A 13,504-nucleotide genomic window follows, 5' to 3' on the forward strand; every position below is an offset into this window, starting at 1 on the left:
TGATATATTAAATGATTATCGATTTACATATATATTATAAATAAAATGTCCGATTGAATTTAATATGATAAAATTAATGAAATTATTTACATTTTAATTATCTTATCAATAATCATAATTTTTATTTCTTTCACTCATATAGTAATAAATATTATTAGGGTAAACTACCAAAATAGTCACTTATGTTTGAAATGTTACGTTTTAGTCACTTATATTATTGTGTTGTAATATTTTAGTCACTGAACGGTTTAATAGCAAGTTAATGTGGCACATTAAATTATCATTTCAAACGAAAATTTTAGCTTAAATTCTACAATTGGTCCCTATATTTTTTTCATTCGTCAACCAAAAATGACATGACCGATTCATGATTGATAGATTTCTATCCAAGTTGCATATTTATATAATATTTACTCAAAAAATAAATATATTAATTATATAAAATACATTGAAATTTATATGAACATAAAAAAAAAGGATGAAAGTGACAGTGTTTCACGTGGGTGGGTGGGGTACCATCATAACTCCCAAAACCGCTACCATCATGTACTTTGTAATTCTCGATTACATTATATTGTTAAAATTTGCCAAATAAAATGGATGAACGGTCCAATAATGGAAAATAATTAAATATCATTGATTGGAAAATATATTATATAATATAATCTCTACAATTTTTTTCCCTCCTCAATCACGGAATTTACAGCAGTGAATTTCACGCGTGTCAAAGTCTGCATCCGAACTCGGGACGACTCGGCGGATCACTCACCCACCTTTTCAGCCATCTCCATTGACTCAACACGTTTTAACTTTTACCCCTCCTCCCTCAATTATGGAAAAAAAAAGAAGTAAAATAACCAACCAACTTACCTTTTTTTTTTTACAGTGGTAAGTAAAACCCATGAATTAGTATTAAGTATGAACCTCCTCAACTCGGCCAACTCGTTGATTACTCACTTGACTTGAGCTAACTCGGTCGGGTAAGAATCAAAGTTTCCTTCTTTTTTCACTTTCCACTGTATTTTTTTATTTACCAAATTGTTTTTTCAGCCAACCCATTGAGTAACGGTCGAGATTCGGTCCACAAATCGAGCTTATTACTCCACATTCCGACGTGACAGTTACCCTCGATGTTGACGAACTTAGCGGCGGCGGAGTGACCCGACTCCGACCGAGAAATGAACCGGATCACTTCCTCGAATACCGTCTCGTCGCAGGGGATCGCCAATGGGCCTTGGTTAGTGAATCCGTACTCTTCTTCGGCTTGGATGAGGAGTTTCCTAAACACGGGGTGGTTCAAGTGCGTCGCCCTGACGACGAACCTCCGGCAACTAGTCCCCACTGTGACCGCCACATGTCCCGCCGGAACATCAGACGGGATACGACTGGCCGACATGCGAGCCTTGTTCCTCCACTGCCGCAGCATTTGTCGGAGCCTCACAATGTGGCGGATCTTGCTGCATTTTCCAAGTCCCGCCGACGACGACATTTTTTTTCCGGTAAGACTAAAACACCCACACAAAAAAAAAGCTTTGTTTTTTTTTGGCTTTGCTTTGAGAATCGAGAAAAAAATGGATCTTTAGATAGGAATTTAAGAAACTAGGAGAGAATATGGTTTTATAGAAGAAAGGGTACGAAAGTACCCATAAAGTTTGAGAAAATTACGATTAAAAAGTCCCAAATGTCTTTCGGCAAACTGTATGGATTATACAATGAATAATTAATATGATTAAATAAATGTGACAAAAAAAAAGGGGGTAAATTGAATAATGTTTAAATCATGTTTTTGAATTTTTTTCGAGTGTAAGGGTGGGTTTGGATGGCGGTGTATTTATCTACGGTCAGTGTAAAAATAGCGGTGTCAGCGAGATTAGATACTATAGTGAGATAAAAAGTAAGCTAAATGCACCGCACCGTACCCAATCGCCCATCCAAACTCATCATAAATTATTTCAAATTCCAGCCATTTTGAGTTTATTGGCTCATGTTAAGATAAGTTTTGTTTAGTTGATTTTGGATTTGGATAATTTCTGATTTGAATTATTTATTAGTTTAGATTGAGCAAGATTAGGTTGATCATCTTTTACGATAAATCAAATTTAAATTTGAGTTCATTGAATTGAGTTTTCTGTAATGTAATAATTATGAATAATGAATAACAAAGAAAAACATGATGTTAAACATATATTGATTGTTAAAAAGTAGTAATTGAATGAACCATGATTGTCAAGACTGGATCGATTGGTTGAAGAGAGAATCGACGGTCCGATTAATTAAACTAGTACCCAAAAATCATGAACTGAATTTTTATAATTATAACTTTTAGAATTTATTACATTGATAAAAGCATGGTTAACTAAGAATGTGTCAAGCAATTATGTCTCATCTCCCAAGTAGATCCATGTTTATTTAAATGTATTTCAAATTGCATGTATTAAAAACCAATAAATTAGGGTTTCACAGTATTTGTTTTACTCTTTCCTTTTAACTAGATCTGACAGTGAAATATAATAAAAAAAACCCAATTACCACATTTTCTGCCCAGTACCATGTGGGCTTCTGCAAATCAAACGGTAAATCAAGCTTTGACTGATTGATAAGAGTTTTGAACAAATTTGATTAACTTGTAAGTAAGGAATTTTCAAGTTTAAAAAATATTATTGACTGAGGTCCAGAATTTAAAACGTTAAACCATGAGCGCCACATTAATCTTTGTGCAATTAAGCCACTATGAGCGGTTCTCAAGTAAACCCTAAATCAAGTTACTAACATAAAAGTGTTATTAAATTTTAATAATAAAATTGCCAGTGAAGGAGGGGGCAAGCCCCTGCCTGCCCTCCTTGCGTCGTCCTTGCAATCAACTTTATTGTTTTGGTTGGATTTTAATCATGCCTAAAAAAGAAATATAATTATAAGTAAACAAAAAGTAATTTTATGCCCTAAACTCTCTTCAATGTGGATTGAATGACATGTAATTAACGTTTGATAACTCATGTTACGAGTTCGAGTTATAAGGATATACGTGACAATAATTTATATTAGACCTTTTGAATAAAGATCGAACATTTGCATTTTTTGTAATATTTATATATATTTTTGTTACAATGATAATTCGAACCCAAATTATTTTTAAGGAAAGTGAACACCTTTTCAATAAGCCACAAATTGGAATTCTATAATTTTATCTTGACTCTGCTAAATAAAATTTAGGTTCTGATAATATTTGCTCTTTTTAAGATAATGCCTAGAACAACCCATAACCCTTCCTCAACTCACAAATAAGAGGATAATGCGCTCTAGTACACTTGAACCCTCGTCCTCTTGCATTGACAATAATAATTATGCCAATTGAGCCAAGATTCAATCCAACTTTATCAAATCATCTCGGAGTAATGTATATATTAAGATTAAAATAAAGCCACCACATGCAAAAAAATGTCGAAAAAAAGGTACTGGCTTTTTGTAAGTGGTTGAGTCAATTGGAGATGCTTTTGTTTGCTAAAACATTAATATATATATATAAAATCCAGCTCTCTTCTAAAGCAAACGATTTTGTATTCTCCATATCTGGCCAATGCCCCCATGTGCTGGGATACCCCATCTTTCCTTTTCTTTATTTCCTCCAAACAAACTGCCAAAACACCCCCTCCTACTTAATCACTCTTTCACCTTTGGTTTTAAACACCGATTAACTTCCCCTTCTATCAAATATCAATCATTTTACAGTAATACAATAATAAAATTATTTTTTAAACTCTCTCAAAAATTTACAATTTAACTTCGGTCTCTAGCAAATTTGAAAGCCAAAACGAAACCCTCAGCCTAAGTCATTCCATAGAAGAAAATCACCTCGGATTGAACGTAGAAAGCTCCCGATAACAAAACCAATTCGCATACCTTGCCTCTACTCCCAACCAGATAGCTTTAGAATGGTGAAGATGGGGTCGTTGGATTCATGGATTCATGTGAAGTTATGGGGAGGGTAGGGTGCATCCCCCCCAATGTCATAGTTTTTGCACACTGAAAAACCCCACTTGCTAGGATTTAAGGATCACATATCATTTATTTCGTTTGTATTCACAAAATGCTTTGGTTCTTTAACCAAAGACCATACCCAAAAAAAAACAAGAGAACCAAACGGATTGTCAAAACATAAAGTTGTAATAATATCTTCTCTATATCATATATATGCATATAGATCACATAACATGTTCTCTATTTTCGCTTACTTGTTTTGTTTCAATTAGGACAACAAATATGGGAAGATAATAGGGAATATATATTAGTTTAGATTCTTTATTTTTTTCCCCGTTAGATAATAGGGAAATTAACAAAGATGATAATGCAAACGTGAGGGGTGTCTTGGCAATGCTATCTATCTATACATATACTCTTAGGACAAAATTTGTACTAATACTACACTCTTTTTGTCATTGCTACAAACTTCTTACGTGGAGTTGTCGTTCACAAACAACAAAATGTCACACCTAATTAATCAAATTAAATCAATTTATAAATTTTAATACAAATTAAGAAGCTCTAGTTATTCTAAAAGAAAATTTCATTTATGGCAAGGTTATGAAAGTATTTCAATTTTACACCCTTTTAACAATTGATTATTTAAGCTTTTTAGCTCTTTGGTTAATAGAAAATTTTCATTTTGGCCCCTCCGTAATTAAATCTAGTCCTTTTTAATCATTTTTTAAACTTTAACCCCTCAAATTTTATAATTTCATTTCAACCCTCAAAAAATTCTCTGATTTCAGACCTCGATTAACACAATAATGAATAGCTGTGACCAGTTGGAGCTAAGGGGAAATTTTTTTTTAAAAAAAATCAACCCATTGAATCGTACAAATCAATTTACTTGAAATCAGAAGAATCTGTGAACTAATTTTGGAAGCATTGAAGCATTAATGAAAAGTTCTTTGTTTGGTGGCAGATTGGTAGTGGTACTATAGTATAACAACTCATAATATATATATATATATATATAGACACACACTTATATACATACACACTTAACAGAAGCAACTATGCTGCTTCTTTATTGAGATGTGTCAGAACCAAATTTTTCTTATTTTCTGACAAAATTAGAATGTAATCAATAATCTCAACAGTTCATATATGCAAGGGTTAATATAACTTTTAGTCCCCAAATTTAACAATTAGGTCCAATTTGATACCTGTACTATTTTTTTTGTCTACTTGGGTACTTGAACTTGACAACTAGATCCATTTGGTCCATGGACTTGGCATGTAAAATTTTGATCATGTATGACGCGGCACAATCTTAGAGTTTGCCTTTGATTAGACAATTAGGTCTAATTTGGTACTTGTATTGTTTTTTTGGTCCACTTTGGTACCTCAACTTGACAATTAGGTCTATTTTGGTCACTGAATTTGGCAAATGTAAAGGTTTGCTAGTGTATGATGTGACACAATCTCAAAGTACTACATAATCAAATTTTTACATTTGCCAAGTTTAGCAATCAAAGTGGACCTATTTAACAAGTCTAGGTACTAAAGTAAACCAAAGAAGCTACAGATATTAAAGTGAACTTAATAATTTTTATTAACCCTATTTCTATTTATGTTAGTATGAAATTAAGTTTACACTATACCAATTAGTCTGCATGCAAACTTAATAAAGAAAATAAAAGTTAAATGGAGCAATTTAATTATTATTTTTCCCAATTGAGTATCCAAACAGCCATTAATTAATTTTGAAAAAATATAAACTAATTAATCTTTGATCCACGTCTTCACTCTTCTCCTATCACTATCAAAACAGCAATTCCTCGTTTGCAGAAAATAAAAATTAATTAAATTTTCATATATGCATGGCGCCAACCTTTTGTCAACAATAAACTTTAATAAATTAATGATACTATAGTTTTGTTTAATTTACTTTAATTAATTTTTGATAATAATTACTTTAATTATTGAAGTTCATCACCTTGAAATGGACCGTTCTATAGATTATTATAAACCCAAGTTTTTAATACTAATGTTCTTTTTGCTAATTCAGTAATTAGTACCCACTAACATTCCCAAGGTCATTTTCATTAAGATTCATTTTTTATGAGATATATTAATTGTCGAAACCATTTTCTGATTTGAAAAACGGGGATCGACTTTAAAAAAGGAAAATGGAGAGTCGCCACCGATCTTTTATTGAGGTGTGATCGGATCACCTTGAAAATAATTTTAGGTCTCTGAATTTTGAGAAAATAGGTTCGGGAGTCGGTTACGCACGAGGAAGGGTTGGCACCCTCGTGACGCCCAAAATTTGTACCGAATTGATTGTTTAATGTCTTAATGTCAAAATTTGGAAAGATTTTAAAATACGATCCTTTTAACTTGAATAAATTGAATAATAAAACACTCTTATTTCAAAGAAATAAAAAGTCACACCCAGTGAGTTAGGGCGCGACATTTTTAATCTTTAAAATTAAGTTTATCCTTTAACTTTTAAAACCCATGCATTTGAGAAGGATATTTGATTATTCGGGTCAAATGAAAAAATCAAAACCCAGTAAGTTAGGACTCGATTTCACAAAACTCCTAAATATCAAATATTGCCTTAATTTTCATTTATTAGAAAAATCCTCGCCTCGAGAAAACAACATGTCATATCCAATGCGTTAGGACACAACGTGTCGAATTCCCGAGAATGAGTTTTTATTTGAAATTTGTATGTTAAAAAAAATTGATTATTTAGATTCGACGAGGAAAATTGGAACCCAATACATTAGGGCTCAATTCTCTCGAGGATTCCAAACTTCGAGTGTTTTGAAGATTTTTGAATAAATTGGTTTTGATACTTAAATGATATTAAACATAGTCTTTTGAACGAATAAAACGATGAAATAATAATGTAGAACGCGAAATGGTATTCGTGAATTAAGATGCACGCGAATGAACGACAAAGAATCAATAGATATGAGCAAACAATATAATACACGTAAGCAATTATCTCACATCACATATTACAAATACTAACATTAAAAGCAACTGAATTATAAGGAATATCAAGCAAATCAATACAAACAAAGTATAATAAGTTTTAAAGTAAAATAAAAAAACATGCAAGGAGAAGATTCAAAATTATCAATGTACAATAAATTATATGCATAAAATTTCGTCATAATAATGTATATATACGAGTTTGCAATAGATTTAAAGGAAAATAAAAGAAATACTCTATAAAAAATGTAATAACGAAACGGATTTAAAGCAAATACATAAGAAAAAATATATAATATACCAAATAATATACATACATAATAATATATAAAAAGGTTGAAACAAGTGAAATATGAAGTAGGGTTTTTAAAAGAAAATAATTATATATATGAGAATAAGTAAAAATAGAATAATATGGGATTAATAATATATCATAAATGGTATATAAATAATATTAAATTTACATAAAATATATAGAATAATACATAATAAATTTGAAGAATGATACATGAAAACTTAAAATAATTATGATAAATTTAAAATAATAATATGTGATAAATTTAAACAACATTCATAAAGGATTTAAAACAATATTAAGCACAAATATAAAAATAAAGTTAGATTTAAAAATTAAATATATCAAAAAAATAATGAAATATAAATACTTAAATGAGTTTTAAAAAAAGCAAATTAAATCAAGCTAATAAGGATTAAATTGCTTTTAAAACAAAATCAGAAAGAAAAAAGCGAAAATAAATAAAATTGAAGGACAAAAATGCAGTGCGCGAATAATATGGGGGACTAATTGGGAAATATTCCCTATCCTCCCAAAACGTAGCACTTCGTTGCTGATCAAATCAAAACAAAAATAAAATAAAAGATTAAATTTAAAAAGGAAATAAAAATAAAAAAGGGTATTAAATTGAAATACAGCGCAAAACAAGAAGGACTCGGCGCGTAATTACCCCTCCCTACGCCAGAACACGCGGATCTAACCGCGTCTGGGTCGGGTCATCGAGTCGCGGCCTAAAACGGCGCCGTTTAAGAGCCACTAAATTAGGCAATACGACGTCGTTTCTCATCTCCCCACTTAAACCAACATTAACCCTATTACCTTAATCAGAAAAGAAAAGAAAAAGATAAAAAAAACTAAAAAAATCTCCTCTTGTTCCTGAGTCGTGCCGCTCCAGCACCCTGTTCATCCAGCCCAAACTCCGATTGCGGCGGAGTGAGCTGAGATGCGGTGCTCCCACCTCCGAGGTAAGTATCTCCTCTCCTTTTCTCTCTTCTTCTTCTATATTTCTCCTCTAAAACGATTGATGAACGCGAAAAAAAAAAAAGAAAGGTAAAAAGAATCGCAAAAAAATGAACCCAAAATCACCTTTTTTATTTTTATTTTTGCTCTGAATGCGTATTTTTTTTATTCAATATCCATGTAAAAGAGAATCCCTTTACAAAAATCTAAAATGGCTTTATATAGCCGGAAATAAAAACAGAAAAATTCCCGACATTCTCTCTTTTTTTTTGTTTTTATATTTCTGCTATTTTTCTCTGTTGTCCTCGTGTATTTTGCTGTTGCTGGCCCTTCTTTGTGTTTGTTGCGTTTGTTTGTCCTTTGCAGGTGTCGTACGAAGGCTAGCTGGGACGTTATTATTTCTGCAGGCAAGATGAGGCCGAGGAATGCCCAGTGGTTCTTTGTGGAGGCTCGCCTAGTCGCTTGGTGTAGTTGGGCTAGTCGATTCAAAGCTAGGGTTTAGGCTTAATGGGCTGGGGATATTGGGCTAGGCTAGTGGGTTAAAACGATTTGGGCCTATGTATTTGGGTTTGGTTTGTATTTTGGGTCTGATGAGTTTTTTTTTTGTAATTTTGGACGAGACTTTTATATTTTTATTTATTTGGTTCTTATTTGTGCTTTTGGACCCGGGCAAATTGGGCCTATTACATACATGAAATAGTTCTTTTAATTAACAAATAAGAAAAGGGTTTTTTTTTGGGTGAATTTCAAGAAGAGGTCAAAGTCTTAATAGCAACGCGATTAGCGCGACTCGTACCCAGATCACACCCAAAGCGATGAATACTCTAACCATCAAGTCAACATATGCGGTTCAATGAAAAAAATTTAATCTAAAAAAACACAAAAGAAAAAATTATGAAATTTTTTGAAAATAATCAAAAAATAATAATCTTCGACTTCAACGTTATAGTATAAGTGCATTTCACTAGATTGTTTTTTAAAAAAGATTTATTGGTATTCGTTAGTTAAATTGGGCTCCAATTAAATTTGATATCTAGCCAACTCAAAATTCTAAATTTGGCGAAGCTCTCCGGGTGTTGTATTCTCTATCTACATATTAGAATTTAAGACCTTATTTCAAGGATATTGAACTCGTTATTACTCAACTCAACAAGCATCGGCACTTTACTATAATCTTTTTATTAGTAGCATTTAGCATTTTGAAGTATATATAATAGAATTCAAAATTTCTCTTTATACAAAAATGTTTAGCGATTTTGGCAACTTGGTCAGTTTCTCAAGATTCGTGATTATTTTATTTCTTGATGCTAGTAATGTACAATGATTAAATAGGGTCATTTTATTCTCGAGACCTTTTACTTTTTTTCATCATGTGGAAGTTCGAGTTAGTTCTCTTTTATCTACTTCTATACATGTGGGAGGGGGAAAAGAAATGTTTGTACATGACTACAAAATTTATTTTCTACTTTGCTAGGGTTCCATTTTTCAATTGGTAGGAGTTCTGTGTCTCGATTTATATAGTTCTAATGAATCAACATTAAATTTTGAAATATTAGCTAATCAATCATATCCTATCAGATTGGAAATAATATTCTATATTGGATTTCTTATTGCTTTTGCTGTCAAATCACCAATTATACCCTTACGTGGTTATCGGATACCCACAGGGAGGCTTATTACAGTACTTGTATGCTTCTAGTTGGAATTTTATTAAAAATGGGATCAGATGGACATCAACAGGAGTGAGCCAGGGGCTGGCAAGGGCCCCAAGCCCCTTAAAATGGGAATTTCCTTTTAGGCTCCTTCATAATTTATAAAACATTTAAATTAGTAATGATAAAATTACACTTTGACCCTCAAAATGATAAAATTGCACTTAATCCTTTAAAAATTATAAAGATATAAGCTATTGAAACGGTGAAATTATATTTTTACTATCGTAAAAATATACAACTTAATTTTGATCCCCCAATAAATTTTTTTGGCTTCAACCTTCGACATTAATTAATAAATATGAGACTTTGTTGAATTAGCCTATATGTTGCAACTAGCGTAGAGTAAATTAGGTATGGACACAAAAATTGATTACTCGTTCAAAATTTTTTTTACATCTGCGAGGCCTTACCTAAAGAGTAATCCATTTTCAATCTGCAATACGTAAAATGCTTTCGTATTAAGACTTTTTCTTGGAAGCTTTACTCAGAAATTAATTACTTAACTCACTTATTAAACTGCAATCTCACTCCTATACATTAACTCTCTCCACTGAGACTTTTGCCTAGAAACTTAGTTACAAATTGAATATGAAAGAACATTTTCTTTATTATGCTTTTGTACTAATATAAGCTCCTTACAAAGAATAAGTGCTTTCAATATTGTACTTATTACAACAGCAAGCTTTTATTTAAATAGACATTTATTGGCTTGTCAAATCTTCAATCAATGTGAACTTCAAATTTGAAATTAGCTTGGATAGATTTTTAATATAAAATCAAAATAACATAGATCTTATAACAAGAAACTTCTTTTAAAAATAATATTCCTTCAATTAAGGAAACCCATTAGAATAAAAACATCCAAAAAAATCTTTAACTTAATTTCAACATGATTCAACCTAATAAAATTCGTAAAATCCTTAAAATGATGTAAGAAAAGTTCTGATTCAAAACTAAAAATTTGAGTCAATTAATTTTACCCAATTCAATTTAAAAGTAAAATTCAACCATCCAAACCCAAGATTAATATAAATTTGAAGCAATCCAAAACTCTAACCCAAAAACCAAATTAATCAAGCTCAAATTATCCCACCTTTCAAAAAAAAAATTTAGATGTCTAGGTGCCGAGATAAGGAATATATTACTTCATATGGTTTAGCTAGGCACTCGATTGGCAGAAATGGTGATGAGCCGTACGTGCACGGTGGAAACGACATCATTACGTGCTCCACATTTTTTGCATAGAAAGTCGTAAAACGTGCAACCGAAAGAACCAGACAGTACAGATAGGAGTTGCACTATCACGTACAATCTGCCACATTCCTCTTTTTTACAGTTAAAAGTGATAATTTTTTATATTAAGAGTTAATTATTCAAAAAGTAAATAGATTAATTTTTATAAATTATATTAAAGAATAAATTAATTTTTTTATTTATTTCAACGTTTAAAAGTTAATTTTTATGTGTCGACATGAGATACAAATATTACGTGTAATTATTTGATTATTTCATCGACGTTCGATTTTAACAAGAATAATGAATAAAATTTTAATAGAAAAGATTAATTTACTCTTTGATCTAACGTACATGGATCAATTTATTCGTTTTTAAATAAAAAAGTAAAATATAATCCGATTCTTAATATAAAACTTCCTCCATAAAACTTTTACCAAATATCATTATCAACTTACATTTAGTTTAATTGCTTTTAAAATATTTTCTATATTCAAAGTTCACGACTACCCTTTTAATCAATTTCATTTCAAAAGTTGAAATCTATATTCTATTTTAAAATATAATAATTATTTAATCCAATTTTTAATCCAAAAGAAAACCATAAACTGTTGCTGCCTTTGTTATGTCACACACACACGCTCTAAAAACTATGATTATTTGTTTCCAGCTTTTGCGACGGAATAAAAATTTGGACGGTGAATGGAGAGGAGAATCTTCGATTCTAAAAATAATTTTCATTGCCTTAAAGTGCCATAGATTCTATAGTGTATGACACGAGAGAGGAAAAGATAATGAAACTATTTTGGTATCAAAGCCAGCCAAATCCAACCAAGCAAAACCCCCACATTTACTTTCTCCTTTTTTGTGAGCTTGAATCATTTATTTTTATTCTTTGGCTCGATGTTTCCCAAGATATCCGTACTGACTTAAACAATACTCATTAAATCTATTAACTAAAATAATGTGATTTTTTTGTAGTACCTAAACTAATAGGAGAATTTGATTTTCTTCTTTCCTTAAATTGATTTATCAAAACCCAAAATTATATACTAGTGGATAGGGTAAATACTTCAAGGGTCCACAACTCATGGTCCAAATTTTAAATTAGTCTTTAATATTTAAAATGATTTAATTGAGTTCTCAAAGTCTCATGTTATATTAATTAAGTTCTTGACGAGTTTAGCCATCAGCTTGAGAATTAAATATTAAATTGTATCTAACGTGAAACATATTTAAAATACTATATCAAGTTTTATACTGAAAGTTCATTGACTTTTGCCTATTAGATATTTATATCTAAATACATGTTGAGCTGCAATTGAATAAACTGATTATTGTATAGAAAAAATAGAGATGGAAACTAAAAATTTGTTCATGAAAACTTTCTATATCTACATAACTTTGCCTAGAGAGTTGATCCAACATATTCAATCTAGTAAACTCCTTTGATTAACTCAGTTTAGTTTACTTACAAAGTTCTATGCTTATGAAACAGTTCCTCTATGAGCAAATAAAGTGCTCTCTTGGTGCATACAATTTACCAAACAAGTTGTGCATATATAAACATTAATAAAGCTTGTTAAATTACAATCAATTTCAAACACTCGTTCCACTAAAATGGTTATCTAAAAAGATCTTCAAATTATCTTTACTTATCTCCATAATGACAGAGATCTTCTTAGTATTAAACTCTCTTTAAAAACCGATCTTCTATTTAAAGGAGCATGATTTGTTTTGAAAGTCTTTAATCTAATTTCTTGATTCTCGTTCATATGATCACTCTTCAAGATTCAACAATTAAAGGTCCAAACAACTTTATTAAAAATATGTCAATTCATATAAGGTAAAATTTATCATACTACAGTTATTACTCAAGTTGCAATTGACATTGTACAATTTAGATGCTACCCTACTAAACTATCCATACAATTAATGCATAGGTCTTTCAATTTTGATCCAAATAAGCTCGATTTTGAATCCAAACTGAATTCAATTCTTAAATCAATGAATAAATTAATAGTAAACTTGATTAATACGATACTAAAACTTTAAAAATTAAAATATTTTAAAGGTCAGAAAGCATTTTAATATTCGAGTCATACATGGAGAAAGTCTAGTATAATAAAATGTTATGACTAAAAGGAAAACACCCAAATTTGTGGAAGCTGACCTTGAAATTAGATTTTTAAGATAAGCTTTGAGTGTTATATATATATATAGTGCTCACTAGCTGTCCTCTTAGAATTTCTTATAACTATCTTCTCTTTTAATTTTTTTTTTCTTAAAGAAAAAAATGATGATTGCAAATGGAAGTTAACTAACAACTAAT

General features: G+C 30.7%; 1 protein-coding gene across 1 annotated transcript; it reads right to left on the minus strand.

Annotated features, from left to right (window-relative positions):
* Positions 1–613: 613 nt before the first annotated feature.
* On the minus strand, positions 614–1,595 carry LOC105774647 (indole-3-acetic acid-induced protein ARG7). Its single transcript, XM_012597211.2, has one exon. It carries the CDS (start codon positions 1,487–1,489, stop codon positions 1,031–1,033), a length of 459 nt encoding a protein of 152 aa, XP_012452665.1. The 5' UTR covers positions 1,490–1,595; the 3' UTR covers positions 614–1,030.
* Between the last annotated feature and the right edge of the window lie 11,909 nt (positions 1,596–13,504).

Source organism: Gossypium raimondii, chromosome 6 (assembly GCF_025698545.1).
Source record: "Gossypium raimondii isolate GPD5lz chromosome 6, ASM2569854v1, whole genome shotgun sequence".
Taxonomy (NCBI): Eukaryota; Viridiplantae; Streptophyta; class Magnoliopsida; order Malvales; family Malvaceae; genus Gossypium; species Gossypium raimondii.